The sequence below is a fragment of the Parambassis ranga genome, chromosome 3, assembly GCF_900634625.1.
Source record: "Parambassis ranga chromosome 3, fParRan2.1, whole genome shotgun sequence".
NCBI lineage: Eukaryota > Metazoa > Chordata > Actinopteri > Ambassidae > Parambassis > Parambassis ranga.
Genome location: NC_041024.1, coordinates 23,186,358 through 23,201,045, shown reverse-complemented (window position 1 = coordinate 23,201,045; position 14,688 = coordinate 23,186,358). Strand labels below are relative to the sequence as shown.

The 14,688-nt window shown below is 40.3% G+C and overlaps 1 protein-coding gene across 4 annotated transcripts in view; it reads left to right on the top strand.

Annotated features, from left to right (window-relative positions):
- Positions 1-14,688, top strand: part of mtss1lb (MTSS I-BAR domain containing 2b) — a 55,336-nt gene that overhangs the window by 33,604 nt on the left and 7,044 nt on the right. For all 4 annotated transcript variants that reach the window (XM_028402489.1, XM_028402493.1, XM_028402492.1 and 1 more), the window contains exons 4-8: positions 8,605-8,689; positions 9,870-9,961; positions 11,310-11,384; positions 13,773-13,930; positions 14,554-14,661. In XM_028402489.1, coding sequence (XP_028258290.1) covers positions 8,605-8,689; positions 9,870-9,961; positions 11,310-11,384; positions 13,773-13,930; positions 14,554-14,661 — 518 coding nt within the window. The remainder of the gene's footprint in view (positions 1-8,604; positions 8,690-9,869; positions 9,962-11,309; positions 11,385-13,772; positions 13,931-14,553; positions 14,662-14,688) is intronic.

The window sequence follows — 14,688 nt, the reverse complement described above, 5'->3', positions numbered from 1 at the left end:
TACAGAATTCTTCTGGAAACTACTTTGACATACCACATTTCTGTCAGCATGTAGGCTTGCAACAACTCGACTGAATTTGTGGAACTAGCTTTCTGTTTCCACAGGTTGGAGGTGTTAAGTATAGTCTGGATTTAGCTTTTCTGCACTGGTAAACAGAGCCAGGGAGAGACCAGTTTGATGGAAATCCTTTTAAGTCCCGTTCATCCTGTGTTCTCTCTCTTCTTTTCCTTGTGTAATGAAGGTGCAAGCTGCCCTGGCTGGTTTTGATTTCTGTGTTTGTATTTTTAGAATCAGACACTGTTCTTTGGCAACAGCCCTCCCATTTTTTTTGTGTAAATATGCCCTGTCTGAAGACCTGTAGTTCAGCCCAGACTTGGGTCTCTGGGGAGTGAAAGTGTATCTGTATTTCAGTTTGTGTGTGTTAGTGTGTATCTGTGTAAAGGGAGATTTAAAGCCTCTGTAATCAAAGCCAGAGAATGTGCATGCTTTCCCAGGCCCAGCTGACTCCACTCTAAACCATTACACTCTCTGTTCTACAGGATCCTGCTTCCCAATGCGTCCAAGCCACTGGGCTTTGGGATACAATGTGTTTATGTCTGTAAGGAAGTTCTCTGGCAGTGGACTTCCTTTATGGTGTTAAAGTTAGGTGTTTGATCTCAAGGTTGTTTACCAACTGGTCCTTAAATGCTTGGGGCACTAACGTTTTTGTGCATATATAATATATAAATTGTGTAATAATAAATAACTAGGAGGAAGGGATAGGATATATAGCCACCCAATGACCAGGGATGTGGTCCAAACGGCTTCCGACAATGACTTAATGCACATAATGCTGACTGAAAGAGATTTGGAGGAAAGCAACTTGCAAACATAATGCGTCCCAATGGTAGAGCTAAAAAGCTCGCTGACAAACACTAGCAATCTATCTAACACTACTGAAAGATCTTAAGATTAAAATGCCAATAGCAACAGTTGGATAATCAATAAAGCCACCAGAGCCACACATTTAATTACATTATTCAATTGTCTAAACCTGCTGTGTTGCTAACCCTAATGATAGCACTGGAAAAGCACAGTTTGAGCTGAATCCTCCATTCATTTACACCAGAACTGTACAGTATTTAAGTATAAGTAATAAAAGTTGATAAAATTATAATCATTATTGTCAGTGTCATCAGGAACAATTTTTAATGACACTTTCCCATCACTTCTGACAGATTTGACAGATTTAAATGTGTGTCCTGTGTATAAGGAATTGTACATTAAAGCCTGACATCTGAGGTTTAGATGTCAACAAAATGTTGACAAAAATGGATTATATGTTCATAATAAAGTGCAGTTTTTCATGTTTTAATTACACCTGATAAATAATTACTGACATCTGGACCTTTTCTCTGCCTGTTTGGATGCGTTGAGTATGCATACCGTAACTCTTTGTGTAGACAAGCAGCCAAAATCCTCACATCCACTGGCTTATCCAAGCTTGCAGATATTACCTCTTGACAGCAGTAAAACCTGTACTTTGACTGAAGATAATTTCTAAGTGACAGAAGCATTTACTCCTCCCACACACGCATCAAACAAGCAATGACAATGGCATTATATACACAGCATCTATATGTATGTAACCTTCATTTTATATATGGTACAATGTAATACCTCCTTTAAAGGTGAAATTAAGGCTTTGACAGCAACATTTTTCAAAATCTCCAATGCAGGACAAGAGATACAGCATTATAATTGTAAGCAGTCCCTAATAACAGATTACATAAGGATGAAACTCAAAGTGCTTATTACTGTAAAGGGTAATTTTAGCACTGTGAGGCTTTAATAGTAGCTAATCATGGTTGAATAAGCTAGAATGGGTACACAGTTTAATCTACAATGCACTGAGGCAGGCTAGGCCCGACACATGGTTAAATTCAAGTTCAATTCATAGATGGATTTTAGTTTTTTTTTTCTGCCCCTGCAAGCATGTGACAGGATTTACTGTCAAAGCTGGATTACCTGTGAAGTAGACAGTTCACAGTTGTGGCTGGTTCATTGGGTTGTTCTGTCTGAAGTTATGTGAGAAATGTGAATATCTCAAACAAGATCTGTCTCCTTCCATAACTGAAATCTGTGTGGTCCAAGCTGTAGGTGACCCTGGGTAAACTGGACAGTCTTTGTTAATTATTCTACCCGCATGAATAAAAATAGATGGTACAGATGAAGATGCTTTGTGTACTTAATAATGATTTGTGAATGCTGTGCGACCGGTGGAAGGAACTTTAGAGGACCATGGAAAGCTAACCAGACTGGAGCAGAACATTGATTGTTCAGGTTCATCACAGCGGACACTCATCTGTGTCACAGTCCTGCAGCGTGACGGGTCGCTGAGGACAGCGTCTGAACTGCTGATAGGCTGGGCTAAAGATATTCAGATCATCTGATCTTATGAAACAAAATCACAAATGATGGTTGTTGTTGTTGATTTTAAGCACATGTAATGTACAAAAAATTAGCTGACAGCTAATACTTGAACTTTTTTTTAAGAGTTGAGAGTGTGCAGCTGTCCGAGCCTGTCACCGTGGCAACAACAGTTGAGGGTGTTTCGACAGGAAGTGACCATGTCATGACTGATGTCATGGTTCCAGCGAGAGGGGGGGGGGGTCAAAGGTCAAAGCTGGCAGTGTGTGTGTGTGTGTGTGACAATTCTGTTGACTTGAAGAATTTCTGACTGACAGCATATCTTCATTTCCATTCCTCTTGACACTTGAATCATCTCAGCTGGTACACATATTTCACATTTAAACCCCTACGTCTGCTGCTATTTTTTACTATTTGTATTCTTATTAGGAAAAGAAACTAACCCTGTTTTATCAATGTCTTCTTGGCTTTAGTTCTTGAAACCTTTTACTCCTGCTGTGTGTGATCTAAGCACAAGCAAGCAGGTAAACACACTCACCATGAACTCATATAAAATTGATGGTCCGCCTGTAAAAACACCTCATCTCAACAGTTACAGTCTTGTGAAGCTGTGATATGTGGCAGCAGGGTTCAGATGAGCAAGATGTCAACTAAAAAACAAACAAACAAAACATTACTGCTTACCACATTGTTAGTGACATTATTGATCAGTAAACCTAATGAGCCTTGAGTCAGAATCCTTCCAAACCTCGGCTTCTTGTGGCTTCATTTGCTGAAGTGTAATATTTCATGCTGTAATGCATTCCTTCAGCATGTGGTTATTGGAGGTTTGCACACTGGAACGCTCGTTACTATCGTATCATGAAGATGGCTTGTTATGGTTTAGGGGGTGACTGGCTGCCTGGTTGTCTGGAAAGCACAATATCTGACTCGTTTTCATGGTGAGAGGAGGAGTATCTAGGCCTCATGAATAATTCTGCTTTATCCGGCGTTGCTACGACCGCAGCTTCTGCCCGTCTTCCTCTGTTTTTATCTGGCTCCTCATCACCTCCGCCTCTCTTTATCTTCTCCGTCTTGTCTGTCTTTTTGCCGTCTCCCATCCCCTTTATTGTTGCTGTGTCACCGCGGATATGCTGGCGTCAGGTGGAGAGGTTGGTGGGGGGAGGTGGGGGGGTGCAGATGCTGCAGACGTCTGTAACCTTGGCAACTGCAGCCTCACCTGCTGTGGCATTAGCCGTACCTTACTTGACTAAGACACAAAAGCAGTGTCATTGCTGATTCTATGTTCCTCTTCCTCCCGGTACCAATCACATTGGTTTCCTTGGCTTCCATTCCTCATTATCCCATCATCCTTTGCTTGTGTGTGTGTGTGTTTGTTGATCCTTTGGCTAACCCCTGATCTACGGAACTGACAGTGTCACTGAATATCAATTAACATCTGTGTCTGCTAATGCACTGCGGCTTATAGCGGATTTACAACAGGACCAACAACATTTGAGTGGATTAAAACTACACACAGGGAAACTGGCTTCTGGTTCAGAGTTGTGTGATAGAAGTTCATCTGCCTGGTTACGTGTCGCCATGTGTAAGACATTGACCTGCTTGGCCAAGGACATAAGGTCAGTTAGTCAGATAGCACATTTATGACCAACATTTAAGTGGATGGGCTATAACAGCAGAGGAAAATCCATCCATGTTCTTACACTTATCCGGGTTCAGGTCAGGTTGGTCACCCTATGCCAGGAACAGCAGACCTTCCTTTCCCCGACCTCCTCCTCCTCCTCCCAACTCCTCTGGGAGGATACTGAGCATGAGCTTATCCTTCAAAAAGAAATATTTATCACAGTTTTTGAAGCAAAGCCCCGCCCACAGAACACCTCTCTCTGTTTAGAGTGCAGGATGAGCTCCCCCACAGCTTCCACTCTTCTGCTTTACCTTCTGCTTCTAGTCACACAGGCTTACAGCAGTAAACAGGGATATGCTCTCAGTTCTTTGTTCTATACTTCTTATGTCAAGTCATCAACGGAAGATCATAAAATTGTTAAACTGTTGTGCAATATGGGTTTGTTTTTGGCATTATTGATTGTATATCATGCTGTGGGTTACTGTGCAAATACATCATCATTATCATACGTCTGGATGGCCTTATGAATCTTCAAAGAAAATGGCACAGTCATGTTCCTTCCAACAAAACACACACTAAGCCACGAAAACAGATGCGACTCTATGTTAAGATCATAATCAATAACAATTCAATAGCAGCACTTTTAGGATTGCATTTGCATTTTCCTGCAAAGAAAGATTTTGAAGGTCATGACTTTTTGAATGTCCCCCACCAGCTCGTCAAAAGAGCACAACATTCACATGACACGCTCATGTTGCATGTTTGCTTGCATTGCACAGTGAAACGACAGCCAGAGCCTGACGAATCCCTCTGCAAGATTAAAGATAATAGTTGCCATGGAGATGCACTGGTGGGAAGGCCAGTGATGCCCCAGGCAAAAGAAACACAGAGAGAGAGAGAGAGATGGTATCATTAGAGAGCAGAAGTGGCTCCATCATACAATATTTTCTGGAAAGCATATTTTTATATTTGTTGACATAATTTGTATATTTATCCATATTGCACATTGGTAACCTTCATAATGAACTTATGTAATTAGGCTGTGTGTTGCGGTTCCTGTTCCCACTAACACTAAACCCCACTTCCTGTGTTTTTTTTCACAGTGAGGTTACCCTGTGTGACTGCATAATGTGTGTGTATGTGTGTGGTATTCCCTCTCTCTCTCTCTCTCTCTCTCTCTCGCAACTCAGTTCAGACATACGTTTCCGTGGCAGCAGACAATTTGACCTTAGCAACAAACATTCTGATTCTCACCTTAGCAACAGGCCAAGATCTGCGCTGTCATGGAAACTGCAAAAAAAGGAAAATGTCAGTTGAGTCAGTTGCTAGGTGACGAGGAAGAATAGTTACTTTGCCGATCAGTGTGCAGACACACACTTTTCCTTGGTATACTAACTTGTCCTGCATTTACCCATAAGCACATACTCACAGGGAGACCTTTGCAGGCAGGAAGCAGATTAAAAGCAGGAAAGGTGGAGGGAGTGAAGGGAAGAGGAAGGTGGAAAAGAGGTTAAAGTCATTTTTACCCAGGAGGGGGTCCCTCCTTGTCTCTGCAGGACAGAGTACTTGTAGTTGTAATTTAAAAGTGAAAATGAGCACATAAATCAAAAATCTAACATGTGCAGGATGTCTTGTTTTCCTATAAGAGCGAAATATAACTGGGAAAATAAAATTAATAGTGAGCTGCTACATACTTTTTTATTGTGCTATGCTAAATACAATATTCATACAAATACTAGTAATTGGGCGTTTATGACTCTTGCAAATCAAAGTGGTGTATAATAATGATAATAATAATGTCACTTCTGGTAAACCTTCATCAACTGCATCACTCTCTTAAGAGTAACGTCTGGTAAATTATGTCTGACTTCATCCGTCTGCTGCCGATTGCTGAGTAAATGGCTTACTGTGGGGTTCACTCATTGAAAACAGCTGCCTGCTTGCATCTGGAAACTATGCTGATGGGAGTCATGATACTAAACTTAAGTAAAAAAGTTAAAAGTAAGAAAAGAAATATGCTCCGAGAGCAGAGGGAAACACCAGGGAGGAGGAGGATGATGATGATTCTCTGTGGGTTCCATGCGTAAGCATTTACTGACTGTAACTTGCTTTTACTGGACAAAATCTGTGATGATTTAGAAATGGGCAGATGGAAAGAAACTGCACAGAATCCTGCACCAGCTTATTAATACAAAATGTTTTATTATTTTATATATTTTATATATTTATATATTTATTTTATATATTTTATATATTTATATTTTATATTTTATATTTTTTATTATTTTATATTATTTATTATAGTTTTTAATTAGTCAACCTCCCTCTTTTTTTGACACACGCCTACAACTAACCCTCATTTACATAACAGTATTCGCTCTGCACAATGTTACATAAAACAGACATCAAATAAGTGTGGTTTAACAGTTATATGGGCTTAAACATGCAACAGAAGCAAATGTACACACTCACACACACACACACACACACACACACACACACACACACACACACACACACAGTAGCTGTATTCCAGATGTGAGTAGTTCATGTTCTTGTCTAGTTGTTGATCTCCCACGGAGTCTGATAGTAAGAGACAAACAGGAAGAGGACCATCATAAATGCAAAGATCAAACGCACACACACACAAACACACACACACTTGGCTGTAACTCAGTCCCATGGTTCTCACCCCAGCAGTGAGCTCATTAAAATGTGCAAGGCGACCCCTCTCGTCTTCATGCTCTCCTCCATCACTCCCTCTCTCTCATTGCTTTCCCAGATCGTCCTTTTTCCTCTGACATAAAATATCACACACACACACACACACACACACACACACTCTACTCATGTCAGTCTCTGGATGTCAGGAACAGATCAAGTTTATCAGTTCGATGATTCAAAGTGCGGCTTGAGTTGTATAAACTGATCAGCAAGCGCACTTATGTGTACCAACTGGATATTCTAAGTATGTGCGTGTTCTATGAATGTGTGTGTTTGTGGGGGAGGATGGCTCCTCCGCTTTAATGAATGGTTGCCGGGTAGAACAGGAGGCGTGAGGGAGGAATTTGTTAATTATGAATGGAGCACTTCTCTCTAGATGTGAACAACACACAGTGTAAGTGTGATTATGTGTGTCTGTGTGTGTGTGTGCTTGCGCTCCTTGGCATGTGTGATGTATGGGTATGTGGTAACATGTTTGTTGTTCATGATTGTTTTCATCATTTAAATGGAGGGGATTCAAGTGAGCAGTGATGATTAATGCCGATGTGCTCATGAGCAAGACAAATTAAAACAAAAATTAAATGCATAATCTCTTAATTGTATGCTAGTATGCTAGCATCCTGGTATTTAACAGGCACTTTAGATTGTGTTCACCTCTTGATCATGACTTCCTGGTCCACATTATGTCTGTTTTCACAAGGTTCATATAAGCCTTGATGGTGCATCAGTCAGGCTTAGCCATGTGTTTCCCATGTTCCACATTTTAGGTCATCACATTGGTGTGCTTGCTTATCATCACTATATGCTACAGCTGAGAGGGATGGGAATTATTCCAAGCATATTTTGGCACAATATGATAACTGGAGGGAATCGCTTCTCAGGATCCATAAATGTCATCTGAAACTTGTCTCTTGTCCAAAAGTAAACGAAAAAAGGACTTCAGCATCATCAAAGTAATAGAAGTTGTGTGATAACATGCAGATAACATTGCAGGCACATGTTCTGTGTGCATGATAATAATGTGGACATACATGAGAATTTTCATATAAATAACTTCATATGTCCACAAAAAAATGCACATTTAATTCCTAAACTTCCTATTCATTCAGAAATTATGAAAGTTAAAAAAAAAAAAAATCCAGCACAGAATTGTCAGTTTTGGATAAAAAATATTAATCTGGTGCACAACAGTGTTGACTAACGCCCTTCCTCCTCACGCACTTTACCGTGTAAGCCTGTGTAAGCCTTCATGATAAACACAGTCTCTTGAGGAAATCCCATTTGGCTGCTGTTTAATCAGAATATTCCAGTGTGTACATTTTTGTGGCAGTAATGATTGTGCTATTCTCTAGGCACTGTGTATACTGTGTAAGCTTTACTTCTGCTGGAAAGTCTTTTAAGTACATAGCATGAGAGTGGAGCTATAATCAGTCTTTTTGTGTTGGCTCTCCACCTGTACGGTGGCGGCAGCGGCGGCGACGAGGCAGCGCCTTGTTTGGAAATCAGCGGTGTCTGCAGTGACTTTAAACTCTGGGGTCAGCTTTTTCCACATGGACCTACTGCCCTAAAATAGACTACTGTTTACAGCTGCAGGTTAGCTGCTCCTGAAAGTAGGTCTCAGAGCGGCTGGCTCTCGCACAAACACACACTTACGAGACACTGCTTTATTTGGGTGAAAGACATGAGTGTGTGTATGTGTGTAGTGTCTACAACAGGCAGATCTTGTGTAAACACAATAGCTCTGTAATTGTCCAGTGGTTTGAAACATACAGGGCTTTTTTTTACAGCTGTAATGTAAATATTGCTCGCAGCCCCACAAATGTGCACCGTCTGTTTTGTGTTTCCAGGGGCGACCAGAGATATCGGTTCAGCTCTGACCAGGATGTGCATGAGGCATCGCAGCATCGAGGCCAAACTTCGCCAGTTCACCAAGTAAGACGCACATCCTCCGCCGCCTTGTTTCAGGGTTACAGTAGGACACATGTTCAGTGGAGCAGTGAGGGGTTTCTGGTCAGCTCTGTGGGTTCCATTAGGAACTCAGCTCTGTCACTTCAGTGACTGTAAATGAATACAACCATTGGCACGTAGCTCAGACCGCTCCGGAAACCCCACAGAGTCTGATTTCCACCATTGTTTGCCTTTTCCTTCATTCTTCATATTTTCTGATGACTTTTCCACTGCACAAGTTATTACATTGATGGAAATGATAATGATGATGATCTATGGCTGTGGTAATAATGGGGTTTTGAATGCAAATATACATGCTCCAGTGATTCTTAGGATGACAGGGAGGAGGTGCCAGTGTTTATATAATAATGTTACACAAGTAAAACTGGGGGTGATTGAAAAGTTCATGGCCCAGAGAGTAGAGCTATTCTAATGGGCCCAGACGGAGTGGATTGTCCATGCATCTTCATCTGTTTACATCAACACTGAGATATAAAAAATAACTGTGTTTACACTGCACTGCATTCTGGGTAGAGATGTTTCTGCACCTGTTCTTCCTGAAAAAATAAATAAATATTCAGCCTTTTCAGTGAAACACGAGCTACGTCAGATGGATTAGCATCTACCACGCTCATCATCTACACAAAAACAAGGCTGATCACATTTACAGATATGTCATGTATCACTGAGCAGAGGCCTGTGGGTTTCCGATTCGTCGGCTGCCCTCATCAGCCTTACCAAATCAGAGCAGTAAAAAATATAGCAATTAGTTAGCCTAGCTATCCTCTCCAGTGCAACCATTCTACATCATCTACCCAGAATACATAACCAGCAGTAAAAGACGTGTTTTAGTATAAGAAGGTAATTATTACATGTTAAGGCCCACAAGGGGGTTCCTTTAAGTTCAGATGAACCATCCTCTGTGGCATCACTTAAAGAGTTAAACTGCACATGCCAGAGCTGTGTGTGTGTCTTGTGTTCAGCTGGGCCCTTCAGTTAGAATAGTGAAGGTCACTTCTGTTCAAACTCTTGTTAATACATCACATCGATGTAATATTCTCCTAGAACCTATTCTGAATGAGAAATCAATCCCTATTCCCCGTCGTTGTTACGGCGACTGTGTCTGAATCATCTTCTAATTTATGCGTCTTCCTCTCTCCTGCAGTGCTTTGATGGAGAGTCTCATCACTCCTCTCCAAGACAAGATTGAAGACTGGAAGAAGACAGCCAACCAGCTGGATAAGGATCATGCCAAAGGTACCGACACTATGCTCATTCATGAAGGTCCTGCAAGCTACGAAGAGAAATTAGTTTCAGATGAGCGTAATCACAAATGCATGTTTAGGTCCACATGCGAGCAGTTTGAAGACAGCCTTGGTCTCTGAGCCACACAGATCCACAATAGCATGATGCATAAGCCCTGCTAAGAAAAGTATGGGCATATTCATTTTTATTATCTCTGCTGGGGATAGACATCTTAATAATTAAGACAAAATCCACTCTTATTATTTGGAATACATCCATGAGCTGTATGCACCACAAAGTAAATATATGATTTAAATAAGCTACTGTAAGGTGAAGGACTACTACAAAGCCTCAAAAACAGCAGGGATTACACTGCACAACATTTAGAGGGTAGACTTCAGTGTTTGATTATCGCAAAATGTTGCTGGCAACATTGCCAGTTGCTAGGTTGACAGATACTGTTGTGCATTATTATGTGTTTTTTTACTTCAAACATTGTCATAAATAGTTGTTAACAGATACAAGCAGGTAAGATCATACGTTTAACCCTCATAATTGCCAGAAACTGTAAGAATCTGAAAGAATGGGACATGTAAAACTAAGCTTAACATTTTCATTATTCTACATGTCTCAATTAAAAATGGAGAAAAAAAATCTATAAAAACATAAAATTTTGCACTCCTCCGTGTAACCAGCGACCCATAGTAGATCCACTTGTGCCTAGCAGTCATGCGACAAAAATTCAGTGAATATTTGGTTGACTTTCTGCATTTCGTGTGCAAGCAGTAGCTTTTGTTACAGGCCATAAAACTGCAAACACTTGAATATTTATAGCATTTGGCACTTCCATTTTTTTTCACACACTTTGTAACACCTGTGGCCACTTGGAAAATATTCTACAATACATAGTATAAGATTTTTTTTATTGCACAAAACACACGTGTGAGGTCTGTTTGGCTTAAATGTGCCGTTTCCACAGAGCTGCAGGACGTTCTGTTGCCAAATATAACTAAAAACATGACAGGCTACTAAAATATTTGGAGTGAGACATAAGCTTACTGCATTTGGTGTAACTTCTTTTTTTATGTTTGCTAAAGGTAAACATATCATGCTGTCACATATGTGTTACCATGGCAACTTTACACTTCTGCATATTTATAGTTGATGATTGGCAGTGTGGACCCTCAAAGCAAAGAGTGTATTCAGCGTTGATCCCGCTGATCAGTGTTTCCATCTAAGCATTGTATAGTCTTGGTTTAGCAGCCACCGAGTTTAATCTTAGAACTGCAAGATAATATGAGTTCACACAGAGGGCTTTACATTCTTGCCACTAAAGCATCTCTGTTCATCTTCTCTCCAGAGTACAAGAGGTCACGCCACGAGATCAAGAAGAAGTCATCTGACACCATGAAACTGCAGAAGAAGGCTCGTAAAGGTAACAGTCAGCACTCTTTAACGGCGGAGCTGCGGGCTCGCGTGACTTTTGGCAGAACAGACAGGAGGTCAGGTTATGGTCTGGAAGGTCACACAGGCCTATGCTGCAGCTACATTTGGATGTCAGTCATTCAGTACTGCTGTTATTTCTGTGATCAGTGGTGAATTCTTGATCAAATATGGAGTCATAGTTAAGCATTATCAAATTTCTAATAAAATTCTATGATAAGATTTAGAATAAGGCATGCAGAGGCCTGAGTCATTCACTGAACCAGAGACTTCATGCTGTCGGATCAAATGAATTATAAGGGTATGCTGCCACCAAGTGGCGGTGAATAGTACTGCAGGTCTTTTTTCTCATTCGCTCTGATTCGGTTCTCTCAGTGAGGCAGCAACCAATAACTGTTGATTCCTTTCTGGAACAGCTTCATTCAGTTGCCGGGCAGATGAAAACATAAATGAAAACAGATTATGATTATCTTGTGTATAAACTGTTACTGTCACATTATGATATGCAGTGCAATTAGCAGATTTATCAGTGAGTCAGTGCAGCGTCCGTTGTCGGTAACGTTCGCCAGTGTCTCAGCTGATTGTTTCTGGGTTTTAAGTTTGGGTTGCATCAGTGTTATTTTGCTCTAACCTGTGGCACTGTGGCTGTCTTGTGATGGCTTTTCTTGTACTAACCTTAACAATGAGTTCTGCTATTTTTTTTGCCTCCCACCTCCCCCTCCCTTTCTCTTTCTCTCTGTCCTCTCTTTTCTTATTTTGCATTCTGTTTGCTGTCCTCCTTCTCTCTCTCTCTCTTGCTGCCACTGTCTCTCTCTCTCTCTCTCTCTGTCTCTGTGGTATTTGTCACCCCTGTAATAGAGATCCAGGGTGAGTATCAACCTGTCGCTCGCTACTGCTTTGCTGCATCGCCTCCTTCCTGTCTCCCTGCAAACACTGACTGTTATAAACGCGTCATACAAGGGTCATGGGAATTGTTTTCCATCATGAAAACAGTCATGAAAGTTGAAATGATGGAAAAAGATCATGACTGGATTAATCTAAGATCAGTAGTGTTTATGTTGCATCGAATTGTCACATTTGAAAGTACTTTAGAAGAACTTGCCATAAGATACCTCAATTAACATAACAAAACTATGAAAAACTGTGTTTGCTTTTTGCAGTCACTATAATGGTATTTATGGCAGTTATCATAACATTTTGTTCACACACATTCAAACTAGTTCTTGTGTGTAATATTCTTGTACTGGCCACTTTATTAGGTCCACCTGGTCAACTGCTTGTTAGGGAAAATCTAACAAGCCAATCAGACAGCAGCATCTCAGTGCACTTCTGCATGTAGAAATGATGAAGACGACATGCTGAAATTTAATTAACCATCCTCTGATGGATGCAGCAGAGCACCTTTGGGATGTGGGTGGAACAGGAGATTCATACCATGGATGTGCAGCTGACAAATCTGTGATGCTGTGTCCCTGGATCCTGTGAGCCTGGTACAAACAAGGTGGACCTAATGAAGTGGCTGCTGAGTATATTATATTTTGAGGTCCTATAATAGGTGTAAAATGACCTTATTATACTTTGACTCCATTGAAATATACATGAAAGCAGCTACCATGACTTCTCAGAAAACTAGAAGCAGCTTTTGTCTCCTGTTAGAGTTCAGCCTCTATCATCGGTTTTACAGTCAGTTGTCATGTAGACACACTTCCAGCACTGCATGATGTAATTTAACTTCTTTCCTGACTCCTGCATGACTTTTCCAGCAGCTACTTTTAGCTTTGTAGTGACACGGCAGGCTTTCATACTGTTCTCCAGCTTCTCCTCCTTTCTTTCATTCTGCTGCTGACTTTTTTTCTTTTCTCTTTTTTTGCATGCTGTAACACTACAAAGGTTTATTTCATGTCTTGCTTTCCATTCAGTGCATTTCATGTTTCTTTCCTCTCTCAATACTAGATATGAATTTAGATTTTCTACACTGTGGCTTTACTGTTTGTCATCATTTGATTGTTGTGCAATTGCACAACATATTGTTTGTGTTTCAGCTCCCACCATGATACAGTGAGAAGCTTTGTATGCACTTTTATCAACTTTTAAATATGAATCTGACTGCTGTCTGTCTAATATAATGCCATAATAATTTCTCATATACACACTAAAATCCATATAGATATTAAAAACAGTAATACAAAGAATTGCTGCTTCTTTCAGCATACTCAAAAATGAGTTTCAGTATTTTACAGATGCCAGAAAGAGAATATAGTTATTGCCTGCACACACTGTGTGTCTCTGTACCTCCATCTTTCCCTCCTCCCTTGTCATCCATCTTCCTGTCTCTCACTCTTCTATCTCATTTCCTAAATTTGTACCTTTCCCATCCCAGGTCGAGGGGACCTGCAGCCACAGCTAGACAGCGCCATGCAAGACGTGACCGACATGTGCCTGCTGATGGAGGAGACAGAGAAGCAGGCGGTGCGACGCGCCTTGGTGGAGGAGAGGGGGCGCTTCTGCACCTTCATCGGCTTCCTGCAGCCTGTCGTGGTGAGGAGGGGGGGGGGGGGGGTACACATCTGAGCAGCTATATTAAAGCAATGTAAAAAATAGTACACACATGTTAAAGAGTATGAATGAGAGAGAGTGAATAGGGGTCTTTTATATATTTTAAAAACGGACCGTTGTTATGTGATAGAGGTGGTTGCTATAGATGCACTTCTGGTTATTATAACTATAATAATGATAATAAAAATGTATTTATATAGCACCTTAAAAAGCACCCAGCACCTAACAGGACAATTCAGATTTAACCCAATTAAATATTATAGAAGGTAGTTTGATATATTAAACAAATAATATAAATGTAATAAAAATAAGAATATATAAAAATAAATAATATACAAAAATAAATTCAAAAATATATTTAAAAAAAATAAAAATTCACATTTATACAAATAAAAATTTATATTTTTTAAAATAATAATACATAGATACAAATAAAACATATTTCAAAAATAAACATTAACAAATAAAAATTTTTATTTTAGAAAATAAAATAAAATAACATTTAAAGAAAGTGATTTAAACTAAGAAATACATTTATAAGCCTTGTGAAAAAAGGGAAGAAGTCAGAAGAATATCCAGCATTTCTCTCTTATGTCATCTTTTAGAATGGAGAGATCGCCATGCTGGGCGAGATCACCCACCTCCAGGCCATCATCGATGACCTCACTGTGCTCACAACTGATCCGCACAAACTGCCCCCTGCCAGTGAACAGGTGAAACACGGACACAGCCACACAACA